General features: G+C 41.0%; 1 protein-coding gene across 1 annotated transcript; it reads right to left on the bottom strand.

Annotated features, from left to right (window-relative positions):
- Positions 1 to 1,605: 1,605 nt before the first annotated feature.
- Positions 1,606 to 15,051, bottom strand: LOC308571852 (vomeronasal type-2 receptor 26-like; the record flags this gene model as incomplete). Its single annotated transcript, XM_081167465.1, has 6 exons — positions 1,606 to 2,507; positions 4,632 to 4,758; positions 6,542 to 6,769; positions 9,164 to 10,045; positions 11,696 to 11,987; positions 14,888 to 15,051. 6 exons carry the CDS (start codon positions 15,049 to 15,051, stop codon positions 1,606 to 1,608), a joined length of 2,595 nt encoding a protein of 864 aa, XP_081023591.1.
- Between the last annotated feature and the right edge of the window lie 261 nt (positions 15,052 to 15,312).

The following is a 15,312-nucleotide window of genomic DNA, read 5'->3' as shown; positions in this document are numbered from 1 at the left end:
TAGCCAAGGCTGTGGAAACCTTTGGGAGACCGAGTCACAAGAGGGCATGAGAGGAGGGAGGGAAGGAAAGAGGAACAGAGGCCAGTGTTGTCTGTGGTACCCCTGACCATCATTCAAGGCACCCCAGTGTAAGGCACTGATAGGCACTGTTATGCCGTCCAGATGTTTTTGGTCTATAGCTTCCATCATCCGTGATAGCAATGGTCTGTTGTAAGCTGGTGGGAGCTGCAATTCAGCAACATCTGGAGGGCCACAGATTGATGACCCTTGGTGCAAATAAAAGTGGGGTGTAGAATAAGGCTCCATCGCTAGGATGATATTGATCCACTAGGGGTATGTTAGGTATTAGAGACCTCTGAATCTGGAGCAGTCTCTACATATGGCAATGTCGATTGAGTTAAGAGATTCCAGAAATGTAGAAATCCAGGTTTATACTGGGAATTCTAAAACTGGTTAGAGGTGTCTTTTTGTGCCTGGAATTTCTAGTGGAATGCCCATATGATTTTCAGTTTGGAGCACTTTTAAATGTTCTGCTTCCACATATAATGAACATCGTAAACGAATACATACATAAATGTAGACTCCTCAAAATGAATCACACAAAACATGACCCATGATTTAATAGAATTACTGTTACCATGAAATTGTCACTTTCTTAAAATAATCAGTACAGGTAGGGGAATGGTTGGGTTGGTAATGAACATAGAGTCATTTCTTGATTGGCTTCCTTGAGGTGTGATGACACAAGCTGGAAACTGAATCTTGAGAGTGGCAGTGGGCAAGCAATCTTTGGCCGTTACTACTGGATTCTTACCTTCTTCTTCATCCGTACCTAAACATAAAATATCTTTACTGCCTAGCTCCCTTCATTTACTTGCGCGAAATTTTTGAAATGGCTCAGCCTCTTTGCTAGTGCAGTTAGGCATATAGTGAAGACAAAGTATCTCAGATCCAGTCTTCTGCAATTTTATGGCTGTCTAACATGAACTTGATAGACGGTCACCCAAAATAGGGACAATATGGCTTGGGGCATGGTCAAATCTGGAGCACAGTCCTACTGGATAGAGTCATGGACTCATAAGGCAGCTTCTCAAATTTTTGTGTTCCTTTTCATCTCTTCTCTCTGTACCCCATCACCTCCTCCTCAGGAGAGGTTCAGGGCCTCTTGGGAAGTTAGGGGGCCATTTCTTTGGATGCAGGAGAAGAAGAGAAACAGAATGTATAGGCATTCAAAGTTTTTGCATATAATCCATGGTTTCTTAAATAAACATAATCCCGTTTCATTTACATCTCATATGCAACAATGCTGGATATCAAGAACATAGATGATAACACCAGTGATCCCCCCCCCCCGAGGGGACACTTGGAGATGCATAACCCTAAACATTTTGTGAATCTACGTTTGGCCTTATTAAGGGGCAGAGTAGGAAAATGAGAGTGCCACTAAACAGTTGCTAGATCTTGGAAAATAAGCACTGGATAAGACATTCTCTTCTGTAATTTTCATCATTTCAGGTAACTTCCTTTCTTGAGAAACCACAGTGAAATAACCCGGCTAATAAGTCTACAGAATCTAAATACAGAAATGACAAAATATTCTGTTATTTACATCTTTCTCCGTATCAGCTGCTCTCTGTTATTCAGCTCAGGCCTCACCACAATAACGTAGCATTTAGGGGAAAAGATGCAACCCAGCAGCCCAGCACTGGAAGCCAAGATGGAGAAGATCTCCACAGCCACCATGTATTTTCCTCTGGTGCTCAAGTATGTGGGAATAAAGGAGAACCAAACACTGCAGAAGACCAGCATGCTGAAGGTGATGAACTTGGCTTCATTGAAGCTGTCCGGCAACTTCCGGGCTAAGAAGGCCACAGTGAAGCTGATAATGGCCAGGAAGCCCATGTAGCCTAAAACACCATAGAACATTAGAACTGATCCCTCATTACATAAGAATATAATTTCTTCACTGCTTGAGTGCATGTCCACATCTGGGAATGGGGCAGAGGTTGCCAGCCAGAAGGCACAGATTCCTACTTGAATCACAGAGCAGGAAAGGACGATGGAGTAAGCCAGTTTTTTGCCTACCCACTTCCTGATTGTGGAATCTGGCTTGGTAGCCATGAATGCCAAAACCACTGAAATAGTCTTGGCCAAGATGCTGGAGAGGGCCACAGAGAAGACAATGCCAAAAGCTGTTTGTCGGAGTGGGCAAGTTGCCTTATTAGGCATTCCAATGAACATCAAAGAGCACAGGAAACACAAGAGGAGGGAGATGAGGAGAATGTAAGTGAGGCTTCTGTTATTGGCTTTGACGATGGCAGTGTCCCGGTGCTTAATGAAAATGCCAAGTACCATAGCTGTGATCAGAGAGAATAAAAGTGCAGAGAAAGTTGAAACAATGGCCAAAGTTTCCCCAAAGCCTAGGACATGTGGTTTCTTGGGAATGCACTGATTCTGCTCTTCATTTGGATATTGCTCTGGAGGACATCTGGCACAGGTTTCCAATCCTGAAAAAAGGTGGTATGACAATTGGAAACAATCCAGTATATGCTTAAGAGTTTTTTTTTAAAAATCATGAGTTCCCTTACCGTAGTGTTTCCACGAGGATAAGTTTCAAAACTTCTAGTCGAAATGCTTGTGCCCTAGAAGCTTTGAAGATAAAGTTCCCAAGGAACCTTGTTCTTAGAATAAAGACCCCAATTCTTTTCCACCCTGCCTCCCCCAAAACCTTGGTTTCTTCCAGGGCAGAATGCATGTACAATTTTTATGTCTTTTTGCAATAAAACAGAGCGGGCAGATCTACCCTAATGGTGTATATCATTAAAATGTGTTATTAAAATGTGGCAGCACAGCAGTAAGCCACCATCAATGAGAAACTGCATTAAACATTAGAGAATATTACCTAACAACAAGCAAACTAGTGCTAATACACCCAGGAACCTCAGCAAAATGCTGGAGAGGGTGCACCTCCACAGGCACATACCTACACATGTGGTGGGAATGCCCCCAAATCCAACTATTCTGGACAACAGCCATACAAGAAATGTTAAATAACTAAGCAAGTATTAGAAATCACCCCAGAACTGACCCTACTAATCATATTCCAAGACAACAATGCCCACTCACATCACAAAGAACTCATAACCCACCTACTCTCAGCAACCACAAACATCGTAGTCAGACACTGGAAAGACCTGTCAGGAGTAAGCATGGACCAATTGTACCAAATAGTATGGGAAACAGTGCTACCAGAAAAATTAACCAATAAACTGAAAGTGACACGATGACAAATAGAAGAAGATACCTTCACTCCGGTATGGCTCCCCTTTATCACATACACAGCCCAACAAGACAATGACAAGAATCCACCAACAGCATATGAATCAATATGGTTACCTCATCCAAAACACCCACCTACTCCCATTCACACACGAAAACAAAGTTCACCACAAGCAACCACAAGCAAGCAACTGCATTCTAGGCCAACCCCAATCTCTCTCACCACCAAAGGAACACATGCGAATAGCAAAGAGCACCTGCACAATGTACACTGACACAAAACCCCACACTTCTATTTTTAAGCAAAATAGAAATATCGCCTCCCGACCCCACCCCCACGCACCATGGCCCCCTCCACCTCTTCCCCCCTTTTCTCTTCCTAATGTAACCCTAATGTCTCAACCAATGAACTGACCTATGAAAAATGTAACTTGAAAAAAAAGAGACACTGCATATACCTTTGTAAACCAAGAAAACTTTAATAAAAATATTTTTTTAAAAAAATTAGGGAATATTATATGCAGTAATGTTTAGAATGGGACGTGGGTGGTGCTGTGGGTTAAACCACAGAGCTTAGGACTTGCCGATCAGAACGTTGGCAGTTTGAATCCCTGTGACAGGGTGAACTCCTGTTGCTTGGTCCCTCCTCCTGCGAACCTAGCAGTTCGAAAGCATGTCAAAGTGCAAAGCGGGAAGGTAAATGGCGTTTCCGTGCGCTGCTGTGGTTCGCCAGAAGCGGCTTAGTCATGCTGGACACATGACCCTGAAGCTGTACACCGGCTCCCTCGGCCAATAAAGTGAGATGAGCGCCGCAACCCCAGAGTTGGCCACGACTGGACCTAATGGTTAGGGGTCCCTTTACCTTTACTTGTAATGTTTAGAATATCAATGTATCTAGGTACACTGATGGAAAATCTTTACATTACAGATTACAGTCACATCCTCATGGTATACTCTCTTGAAGGTTAAGATAATTTCTTCATAGTGGCAGCTTTTACAGAGACAGAAGGGAGATTATTCTACTACAGTGGTACCTTGCGTTAAGTACTTAATTCGTTCTGGAGGTCCGTTCTTAACCTGAAACTATTCTTAACCAGAAGCACCACTTTAGCTAATGAGGCCTCCTGCTGCTGCCACGCTGCTGGAGCACAATTTCTGTTCTCATCCTGAAGCAAAGTTCTTAACCCAAGGTACTATTTCTGGGTTAGCGGAGTCCGTAACCTGAAGCATATGTAACCTGAAGCGTATTGTTAATAAACAATATAAATTGAGATTATACAGAGCAAACCCCATTGCTTATTTGCTCAAAATTTCCTAAAATAGCTTGTATATGGTTATATGGCATCTCTCACCCTTCTCATTTGAGAACATCCCATGAGGACATGGATCACAATCATAACAACAAAACTTCTTCCCCTCCTTCTTTTTCTTCTCATAACCAGGAAGACAGTTGGCATTACATAAGGAAAGGGGTGGCACCTATCCAAAGAGACACAAAGAGGTGAATATTAAGAAAAAAGTTTAAGGGGATTCATCTAACATCAGGTGATCTATCAGTAAATTGTAGGGCCAGAAGTGTTAGCTGTAGGATCCGTATGTGCCCAGGTAGCACAAATAGTTTGAGAAAAAGTTACAGTTCGAAGCATCATGGAAACACAAGCAGATTATAATGTTCATATCTAGATTGACCATCACTGCAAACCATCAGATATTTTAATCTAATACTACTACTGGTTATTTCTTTTGATAGAACTACTTTCTCGTGCCCTTTGCTGCAGGAATTTCACTTGATGTCCCCTTAGTCAACTTCAGGGAGTTGGGATTTGGAGGTCGTGAAATATTGTGGTTCTGCCATCGTCCCTACCACTTATACCATTGGAATAAAGTGAAGATGAAGTGAAGATGGTGGGCAGATGTATTGGGGTGGTGATGGACTGGCTTTATAAAACCAGCTTCATGAAAATCAGCAAACTACAATACAATGTGCACCTAAAATAAGTTGGGACTTCTCTACAAAATCAATGTATAGAGTCTGGTGGCATTTTACAAAAAGAAATATTTCCAACATTTTTCCAATGACCTTTTTAAAAAATATGATTTTGTAGGCAACTAATGCTAACAAGTTATGGATTGAAAAAAATTGGAAAGATTTGTTAAACTATGGCAGCCGAGATACTCTCAACATATGCAAAAGAATCTCTCCATCCTTCATATACAAGGAAATGGGAATGGGATTTATCAAATATTGGTTTAACAATCCTAAAAGCAAAAGGGATGTGGGCATTAAAGTATTGTAAATATGTTTATTACTTTGAACCTGAAATAGTCAATATCCAAATGGTACTTAAATTTACATTTTATTTATTTATTTTGCAAAAACTGGCATTGTTTGAGGTATAACTGAATTAAGGTAGATCTAATAAATATCTGTTGAAATTTTAAATAATATTGCCATTGAACAGAAAATCAAAAAGTTTGCCTCTTGTAACCAGTGACTTTCTCCTTGACCATCGGCTCCTGCCCTCCTTGATCTGTCTGCCTACCTTCTTTTCTGATTCCCCCCTTCACTTCCTCCCTCCCTCCCTCCCTCCCTCCCTTCCTCTGTTGCCCCCCACCCACTCTCCAAGTCCTGCTTGGCAGTCTGGTCACACTTATAATAGTGCCACTGGGTAACTGGGGGTGCGGGACCACGCAGATCCTCTGATGTCCAATGGCAGCAGCTGGATTCCTCCACCGAGGCACTGAGAAGATCCTGCAGGCCTTGCCCAGCAGCCCATGGAGTACATCAAGGGGCAGCTGGGCTCTTAGCCACTCTGAGGAGGGCATGATTTTGGAAGCTCCTTCTGGGCCTGGGCCCATGGCAGGGGCCAACCTGACAAACAACTACATACACCCCTGCTTCTATCATTCCAACTCAACAATAGTGTCACAAGCGGTATCAAAGAAAACTCATGAAGATTACAATGTTCATTCACAATGATACAGTTAGCTTAGCATTCTATCTAATGCCACTATGTAGAGAGCTGCCTTGAACAAAAAAACATGTTGGACAACACTGTCTGATAGCCATTGGTCCTTCTTGGTGTGACATGTCATTTGTGCATATTGCTCTTTTTATGATGTGGTTCATTTGTTTATTTATTAATCAAATTATTAGTAGCAGCATTATTAATAGTGGCAGCAGAAGTTGAGCAGCACTTTCCTTTTCACCTCAAGTGGCAAAACTACACACTCTCCCACTTGTGTGCAGTGATTTCCTTACCTGGGTGAAGGCTCTGTGCCATTGGATTCTGTCCCCATTAATGGTGAGCTCTTTGCCAGCAGGGGCCTGGGGATCCAGCCTTCCGACTTTGACCCTGATATATGAATTATTCGGGAAAGTGACCAGGTTTGTAATATCAAAGCCAGCTGCTAATTTCCCATGTTCATTTAATGTAATTTCATCCCCAGCACTGTTGTTGAATGAGATTCTCTGCAGCAATGAGTGGAGCTAGGTGGAAAGAGAATCAGAAGGCCCATCAAATGTTGTAATAGTCTTACAAAGATAAATAGCTTTCCTAGAAGGATTTAAGTTATTTTCTTCCAGGAGTTACCCACTTCAATCAATATTTCTTTATTACTGTTGTAGACCAACATAAGTAGGGTGGGGTACTGTTATTTAGAACCTGTAAAATGTTTTGGAAAGCTAAAAAGTATTAAAACAGAAGGTACCGTATTTTTCCATGTATAAGACAATGCTCGTCTTATATGCGGATAGTGAATGCAGAAGGGGGATGTGCGATCAATGGCAGCAGCAAGCAGGAGATTGGCTGTGGCTGCGGCAGTTGGGCAGATGATTGGCGGTTGCAACAAGTGGGCAGGTGGGCTGTTGGTGGCGGTGAGCAGACAGACAACTGATGGCTGTGGTGAGGTGTGTGATTGGCAGGGGCTGTGGTAAGCGATTGGCAGTGGTGGACAGGCAGGTGAGTGATTGGCAGAAGTGACCTCCCCCACCCCCCAAAAAGCTAAACAACTTAATTTCTTAATTTTGGGTTTAAAAATATAGGGGTTGTCTTATACATGGGGCGTCTTATACACGAGAAAAAACGGTATATGAAAAAGTATATAAGAAGCTAAAAGAAGCTAAAAGAAAGGTTAGGAGCATTTAATGTGTGCGGAAGAACATGAAAGATTAGTATATAAAAGACTATGGTTATCAATTTACAGAACACTTTGATATGAGTGTTCATTAAATCTGGTCTGTGGCACAGGTTAACCACTTCAGTTCATATTGGAGAGAAGCCAAATTTCAGTGGTAGGTACAGGAAGAGAGGAAAATCATGAATCAGCATAAACTTAGCAGTCAAGAGACTTCCAGGAAGAAGAAGAAGAAGAAGAAGAAGAAGAAGAAGAAGAAGAAGAAGAGGAGGAGTTTGGAGTTGATATTCTGCCTTTCACTACCCTAAGGAGTCTCAAAGTGGCTAACAACCTTATTTCCCTTCCTCCTCACAAGAAACACTCTGTGAGGTGAGTGGGGCTGAGAGATTTCAGAGAAGTGTGACTAGCTGAAGGTCACCCAGCATCTGCATGTGGAGGAGCGGGGAAGTGAACCCAGTTCACCAGATTACGAGTCCACCGCACTTAACTGCTACACCATGCTGAAAAATATATAATAGAGGCATAAGGCATATAGACCTGCTTGTTTCAGATCACCCTTTGTAAATAATTAAGAATTGGAAGGGATTTGAGTTGATGTTCTGGAGACTGAACCCACCCTGGTCATGCTGGTCAATGATTTCTGGTGGGACAGAGGTGAAACCTGGTCCTGCTAGACCTCTCAACCTGGTTAGATAGATAGATAGATGATAGATAGATAGATAGATGATAGATATAGATAGATAGATAGAGCTAGATAGATAGATGTAGGTTTAGAAGCTGCTAGAAATGTCTAAATTTGTTCACTTGTACTTTACTTTAATAAAATTGAATTTGTCTCCGCTCCAACCAAAACTTTGTCATTTTTGCATGGTAAAATCACAAATTTTATGGTCTGTTTTTTAGTAGACTTAAAATCCTTTGCTTCTTTTGGACTACCCCACATTTTCTTCAAAACATTGGTTTGCTACCTACAGTTATCAAAATTTTCAAAAGCTGGAGTTCCATGCTTTAGATTTTGAAAAACAGGGGGTTCTCAGTAATTAGCTAATTGGAAATCACTGGTCTAATTAAATGCCAGTTGTAAGTCTGGAACAGCGCCAGTTTTTAATCTTTAAATAGCAGTGAATTTTCCGAACTATTATAAACCTTTCAAGTAGTTGCTGCTATTCTGTCACTTATGAAAGTCTGTGTAATTTAAAGTCGGCTTAGTATAATTATAGGAAATAAAATAATTTAAGGTTAATCTTTCAGGTATTTATTACTTTTAATTATTTAGGTAGGTAGCCATGTTGGTCTGACGAAGTAGAAATATATATAAAAAATAAAAAATTATCTAGTAGCATCTTAGAGACCAACTTAGTTTGTTCTTGGTATGAGCTTTTGTGTGCATGCACGCTTCTTCAGATACACATCAGATACACTTCTTTTAATTATTAAGGGTTAAGTACTTAATTCGTTCCAGAGGTCTGTTCTTAACCTGAAACTGTTCTTAACCTGAAGCACCACTTTAGCTAATGGGGCCTCCTGCTGCCGCCACACCACTGGAGCACGATTTCTGTTCTCATCCTGAAGCAAAGTTCTTAACCTGAAGCACTATTTCTGCGTTAGTGGAGTCTGTAACCTGAAGCGTATGTAACCTGAAGCGTATGTAACCCGAGGCACCACTGTAGATGAATGCCAACTCACATTATATTATCAACACAGTGCAGAACACTGAATACTTTGCAAGGTGAACATTTTATATTACCTGCCAAGGCTCTACATTCTGAGAAGAGAGTCTGTCTCCACCCTTTATCCTTTTGCGGATGGCTTCAGATGAGCACCTAATATGTAAGGCCTGTGCCAGAGCGTAGACAGCATTATAGATACTGTAGCTGTGACCGGTCATGCTCATTTCAAAAAATGGTGAAGGAAGGCTCTCCAGCAACTCCTCTCCAGTACATGTGTTTGCTGATGCAGTAGAATTTGAAAGTAAACAACTGAATGCTTGTTCCCAGAAATCACTGATAAAACCATCTGCATCTGCCCAGGAAGGCTTTACACTCCTTAGAAAGTCTGAGAAGTCTTGAATCTCCTTGGAGTGAATCGCAAAGGAGATAGCACCATGGAACATTTGTATATTAACCTTCAGCATTTTTTCAAAATAATATAATATGAAATCAGTTTGGGCTGTTGTAATCCATACTTTTCTTTCAGGTTGTTTCCTCTTAGATGGAGGCAATATCAGTTGAATTGTATTCCTTACCTCTATAGCACATGACAACCATAAAATAGATGTACTTTCTCCATATATAACAATTGCATTTGCTCTGCTTGCCATGAAAGCTGGGGACAAAATCCTTATGTCACCCAGCATATCAAATACGCTACCAGTGAAACGCATATTGTTTTCACTTTTTTCTGTGAATTCTGAACAAATTCCATTCTTGAAAAGAATTGGTTCAATGTTCTGAATGAAACGTTCTCCAGCTTCATTATCTGGAGTGATGAGCCCGACCCATTTCCACCCAAAATGCAGAAGTAACTGGATAATTCCCTTGTACTGAAGATCTTCACTGGGGACCATGCGGTAGAAGGAAGCAACTTTGCTTTGATCATTTGTGGCTGGTTCAAATGAACCATATGAAATCTGAAAAATAAAAAAAGCCAAACCTATCCAAGTGGAAACAAGAATTCACAACACACTCATTTATCTGAATATAAATCCTTTATATCTCATATTTCCTAATCTTAGACAGGGCCGACCCACATTTACATAGAAAATATATTGCTCATTTATTATTGCAGATATTAATTCCTATTATTATGGGAGTCATCACAGCTGCATACTTGTACACACAGATTCTCTCCAGGAACAGGAGAGCTTTTATCCTTGCACTGCCTTCAACAATACTCTAAAGTGGACCATGAGAAATACAAGCTATTGATCAGGATCTTTTTGTCTATAATCTTTAAAACACTTGTAGAGAGAGGTTGATGGCATTTCTACTAAGAACTCTTGTGGGAGGATCTCCTGGAAATCCTGTACATTTCCTGAATATTGTACATTTTATTTTTCTTTGACCACAATGAACCATATCCTATAAAAGTAAAATACCAGCTAAAATTAAGGCAACTAATATGAAGCTCAGTAATGCAGCAGAAAACACCAAATTGGTAGCACCATATCCCTCCCCAAATGCCAGAAAAAATAACAAGAAATTTGTTTTCGATTAGCCTCTGAAAGTGTGTAGTACTAAACATCACCATACATATACAGGGAGAGGATCTTATGATTCTTAGGGAGAAGGACATTGTTGTCTCAAGTTATTTATGGCTTTGTAATCCAGCTTCAAGGGGACGCAGGTGGCGCTGTGGTCTAAACCACTGAGCCTCTTGGGCTTGCGGTTCAGAAGAGTTAAAGTAAATTACCAAACCTTCAATTCCAGCATGTGGCAGGCCACCTAAATTAAGTAATTGGGTATTTGATTGATTCATATTGGAACTGATATTATAATTTGGTATTGATACAACGAGGTGTATATTGGAATTTTGTATTTGAAAACTGATAAAATTATATTTTAAAATTAATGATAATATGTCCCTTTTATCAAACTGAAACTTTTTGAATAATCCTCCATTAAATATATTATATAAACTTTCTTTAGAACCTAGGTGCTTTCATGTATATTTTTGGGTACTAATATTATACACTTCCGGGAATAATTCAAAGTGTTGGTGCTGACCTTTAAAGCCCTAAATGACCTCAGTCCAGTATACCTGAAGGAGCGTCTCCACCCCCATCATTCAGCCTGGACACTGAGGTCCAGCACCGAAGGCCTTCCCTCACTGCGAGAGGCAAAGTTACAGGGAACCAGGCAGAGGGCCTTCTTGGTAGTGGCACTCGCCCTGTGGAATGCACTCCATTCATGTCAAAGAGAATAATAACTACCAGACTTTTAGAAGACATCTGAAGGCAGCCCTGTTTAGGGAAGCTTTTAATGTTTGACGCACTATTGTATTTTGATATTTTGTTGGAAGCTTCCCAGAGTGGCTGGGGAATCCCAGCCAGATGGGTGGGGTAAAAATGAATTATTATTATTATTATTATTATTATTATTATTATTATTATTATTATTATTATTATTATTATTATTCCCCCTAAATATATCCATATATTGCAACCTGTTTCCCTTTTCCTTTTCCCCACTTCATATTTATGCATCAACAGATTCCTAGTGGAAGGATGAAAGAGTGAATCACAGCATGATATATGAATTTTTCAATACCTATATTCTACCTGTGGAATCTTGTAAAGACCTAAGACATCTGCCATGGATGTGGAGGTGTCAGAGCTAAGTCCCCCAATGACTCCTACTACGTTTTTCTGAATGCCACATATGTAGTTGGGGACAAAGTGATGTGATTTAAAGAGCAGATCCAGAGTGGTTCGGTAGGCCATCTTTGAATCAGAATAGCTATCATAGATGTGGAATCCAAGAGTGACATTGGACAGGATCCTGGGATTCTGATTGATCTCGTCAACAGCAAACACCAAGGCGAGGACGTGTTGGTAGAACTTTCTAATCACCCTGCAAATGAAATGCCTTACTATTTTATAGGGAATTAAAAAGTACACAACACTTAGATCTGGGGGATACAACTGCCTCTCTTAAATCATGTTGGATATATGGAAACGGTTTGGTTCCATTAGAGTTAATGTTTGGATCTCACTTCCATCTGAACCAGATTTTTTTATATGTCTGAATACATAGATTGAGAAGTGATCTTCACTTAACAACATTCGGTTTTTCTAACCATGCTGCTTTTTATCCCTAGAAACATGTACAGTTATTGAAATCATAACTACACCCTTTTGTCAGTTGTTGTCCCTAGCAAGACAAACTGGTATGAAATGAAAATAATAGTATTGGCCGTTGTCATTTTGAAGATGAAGGGATACAGGAAGCAAGGAAGGCAGACAGATGAAGGAGGGCAAGAAGCAGAGCCTATGGCCAAGGTGAATGTCACTGGAGGAGCACAAAAAGTGACAAAAAGCAAACCTTGTCAGAGCCCATGCCTCCTTCCCAAAGCCCAGCGCCTTGCTTACCAGGTTTTGAGACAGCAGTCCCATGGTTCTGTGCCCAATGCGTGGCCACTTCTCGCAGAACCCTAATGCCAGCCCTGTGACTGGGGAGGTCTAGTGAGTGATCTGTGCTTCATTGGAGGATGGAGAGATACCATGTACATTGAAGCAGATTATGGAGTGTCCCCACTTTCTAACTACTGCTCTGAACCATAAATGAAATAGTCTTATAAAAATCTTACTATTGGGTTTAATCTTCAAAGAAAACCAAGGGCAGTTTAGTCAGATATAAATGTAGAAAGAACAAATGAAATGACCTTCAGAGCTGTTTACTTACATTGGGTTGGGAATAAAGACCTGAGATGGGTGTTCTTGGAAGGAAATGCTGGGGAATATGTAATGGATATGAGACACTATCCCACCAATGGTAAGATCACCTTGTTCATACCATTCATGTGGAATATGCACAGGATCATTTCCGCTGCAAACGACAGTGTGCACTTGGGGCACCATATTGGGAAACAGCAGGAGAAGCAACAGCAGCAACAACATCCTCATCACAACTATCCTTCTACACCTGGAATCTCCTTTGCTTCTCTACAATATTGTAATTGTCATCAGCCTAACTTGAACAGGATGTATTTTGTGACCACTGACTCTGCCAATTCTGTACTTAAAGGGGCAGGTATCCACCTGCTCATTAACTTCAGCACTGCCACAAAAAAATTCATTGAATGCTATGATTTGAAATCTAACCAATACAATGAAAAGCAAAAGCTGGCCTCACCTCTCCTTATCTTACCTTAGCTCTCTATGGAACACCGGGGTGCTTTTAATCATTTCAGATTTAATTATTTTTTCTTATTTCCCATTCAGCCTCCTGGAGCTTTTCCAGGTGAATTGATTACCATAATTTTAATAATTATAGAGAAGATAATTACTTTTGCAATGTTGTTGAACTCTGTGTTGCATCACCAGTAGGAGAACGGCCAAAGTAAACATATTTGTCACATCGCAGAATCAAAAGTTAGGAAGAAACCTCCAAGGTCATCTTGTCCAATCTGCTTGCTATTGCAGGACACCCAGAACTAAAAACAAACCAAGAAAAAGAAAAACATTCTACCTGTAAACAGGCATCCATATTTCACCTAAAAATTCCTCTATCAAAGCTGGCCTCACCTCTCTTCCTTTACCGTAGGTGTCTATGGAAAACCCGGTTACTTTTAATCATTTCATTTCTCTCCCCTTCCTTTTCCCCCATTCTGCTTTTCTGGAGCTTTTCCAGGTGTATTAATTATAATAATTATAATAATTACGGAAGAGATAATCACTTTTGCAATGTTGTTGGACTCTGTGTTGCATCACCAGTAGGAGAATGGCCAAAGTAAACATGTTTGTCACATTGCAGAATCAAAAGTTAGGAAGGGATCTCTAAGGTCATCTTGTTCTATCTGCTTGCTAATGTAGGACACCCAGAACTAAAAACAATGATGTTTTCAGTCCCATCTTCTCAACTCTTTGTCATTACTCATTTTCCTTTTCTGTCACCTCCGAGTTCTCTCCACAAGTGGACTGAAAAAAACCAGTCTTGTTTATATCTCTGTGTGGGCTTTGTAATGCTCTCTCGTAGAACTCTCACAGAAATCCAATAGTCCAGGCATTCGTTCGAGCAGACACACTATCTTGCCGCTCTGATGAAATACAGTCTAAATGTCCACTCATTAACTTTCCAGACCCGCTGCATCGTAAATTAGTCCTCCAGGAGGGTAATAGCCTTTCAAATTTACGATCCCAAACTGATAACCAATCCACGGCTCTTCCTCCCTAAGGCCATATATCATGTAGCGAAGGTCTGCCTGTCCATATCGAGTCACAATTCTTGCTGCGTCACAGAGAGAGCTTCTTTTTGTTTCCAAATCTTTCACAGAATAAAACCTTTAATTCATATTATTTCCCCCCCCTCCACAGTTCATTTTTAATCCCTCTTGCAAATTAGTCGTTGAGACGGTTCTTTAAGGGGGAGGGTTGTTAAATTAATCACATGAAAAAGTATGAAATGAAAAAGTAGAAAGTCTCCCCCCCCTTCCGTTCCATTCCTCCTACCAGCATGTCTTCAATTCTCTGATGTTATCTCTGTTCCTTCCGTCCCGATCTTCTTCATCTCAGTGGTAAAATTATTAGCAGATAAAAACAGAGACGGTTCTTTAAGGGGGAGGGTTGTTAAATTAATCACATAAAAAAGTAAAAAGTCTTCCCCCCCTTTCCGTTCCATTCTGTTCCACCTACCAACATGTCTGCGATTCTCTGGTTATCTCTATTCCTTCCGTCCCGATCTTCTTCATCTCAGTGGTAAAATTATTAGCAGATAAAAACACTCCTGACCTCTCTTGAAGTATGTGCGCTTACTTCTCCAATTTTTTCTTCTTTTTAAGCAACGCAACCAGATTCGCTCCTGAAAGCAGCTTCAGGAAGTTCCGAGCCTGTTCGAGGGCTTTCTGCCCAGTGCCTCTCACCACCTCCTTCATCCGAACTCGGGGGTGATTTATGGCAACCGCGAGCGAGGGCAGCATCTTCCGACTGAGAGGAATCATTAATGGAGAGTTAGGGTGAAAGGGAGAGTCTTTTCCAAACACTCTCCCTTGTGGTGTGTTCCCTCTGCTTCCTGTCCTCTCCCCTCTCCTTGGGAGTCCTCTGGGTTGTTGCTGCTGGTCTCTGAGCTGCTGCCCTACCCCAAAGAGAGGCATCTCCTAACACTGCCCCACAGGGATCTGGGAAGCTCTCCCTAGCCAGCCCCAGAGGCACCATTCATCTGGGGAGCTTGTATCCAAGGC

The sequence above is a fragment of the Podarcis bocagei genome, assembly GCF_964188305.1.
Source record: "Podarcis bocagei genome assembly, chromosome: 13".
Taxonomy (NCBI): domain Eukaryota; kingdom Metazoa; phylum Chordata; class Lepidosauria; order Squamata; family Lacertidae; genus Podarcis; species Podarcis bocagei.
Note: the sequence above shows the minus strand (reverse complement) of the source record. Positions and strands in the feature narration are given on the sequence as shown.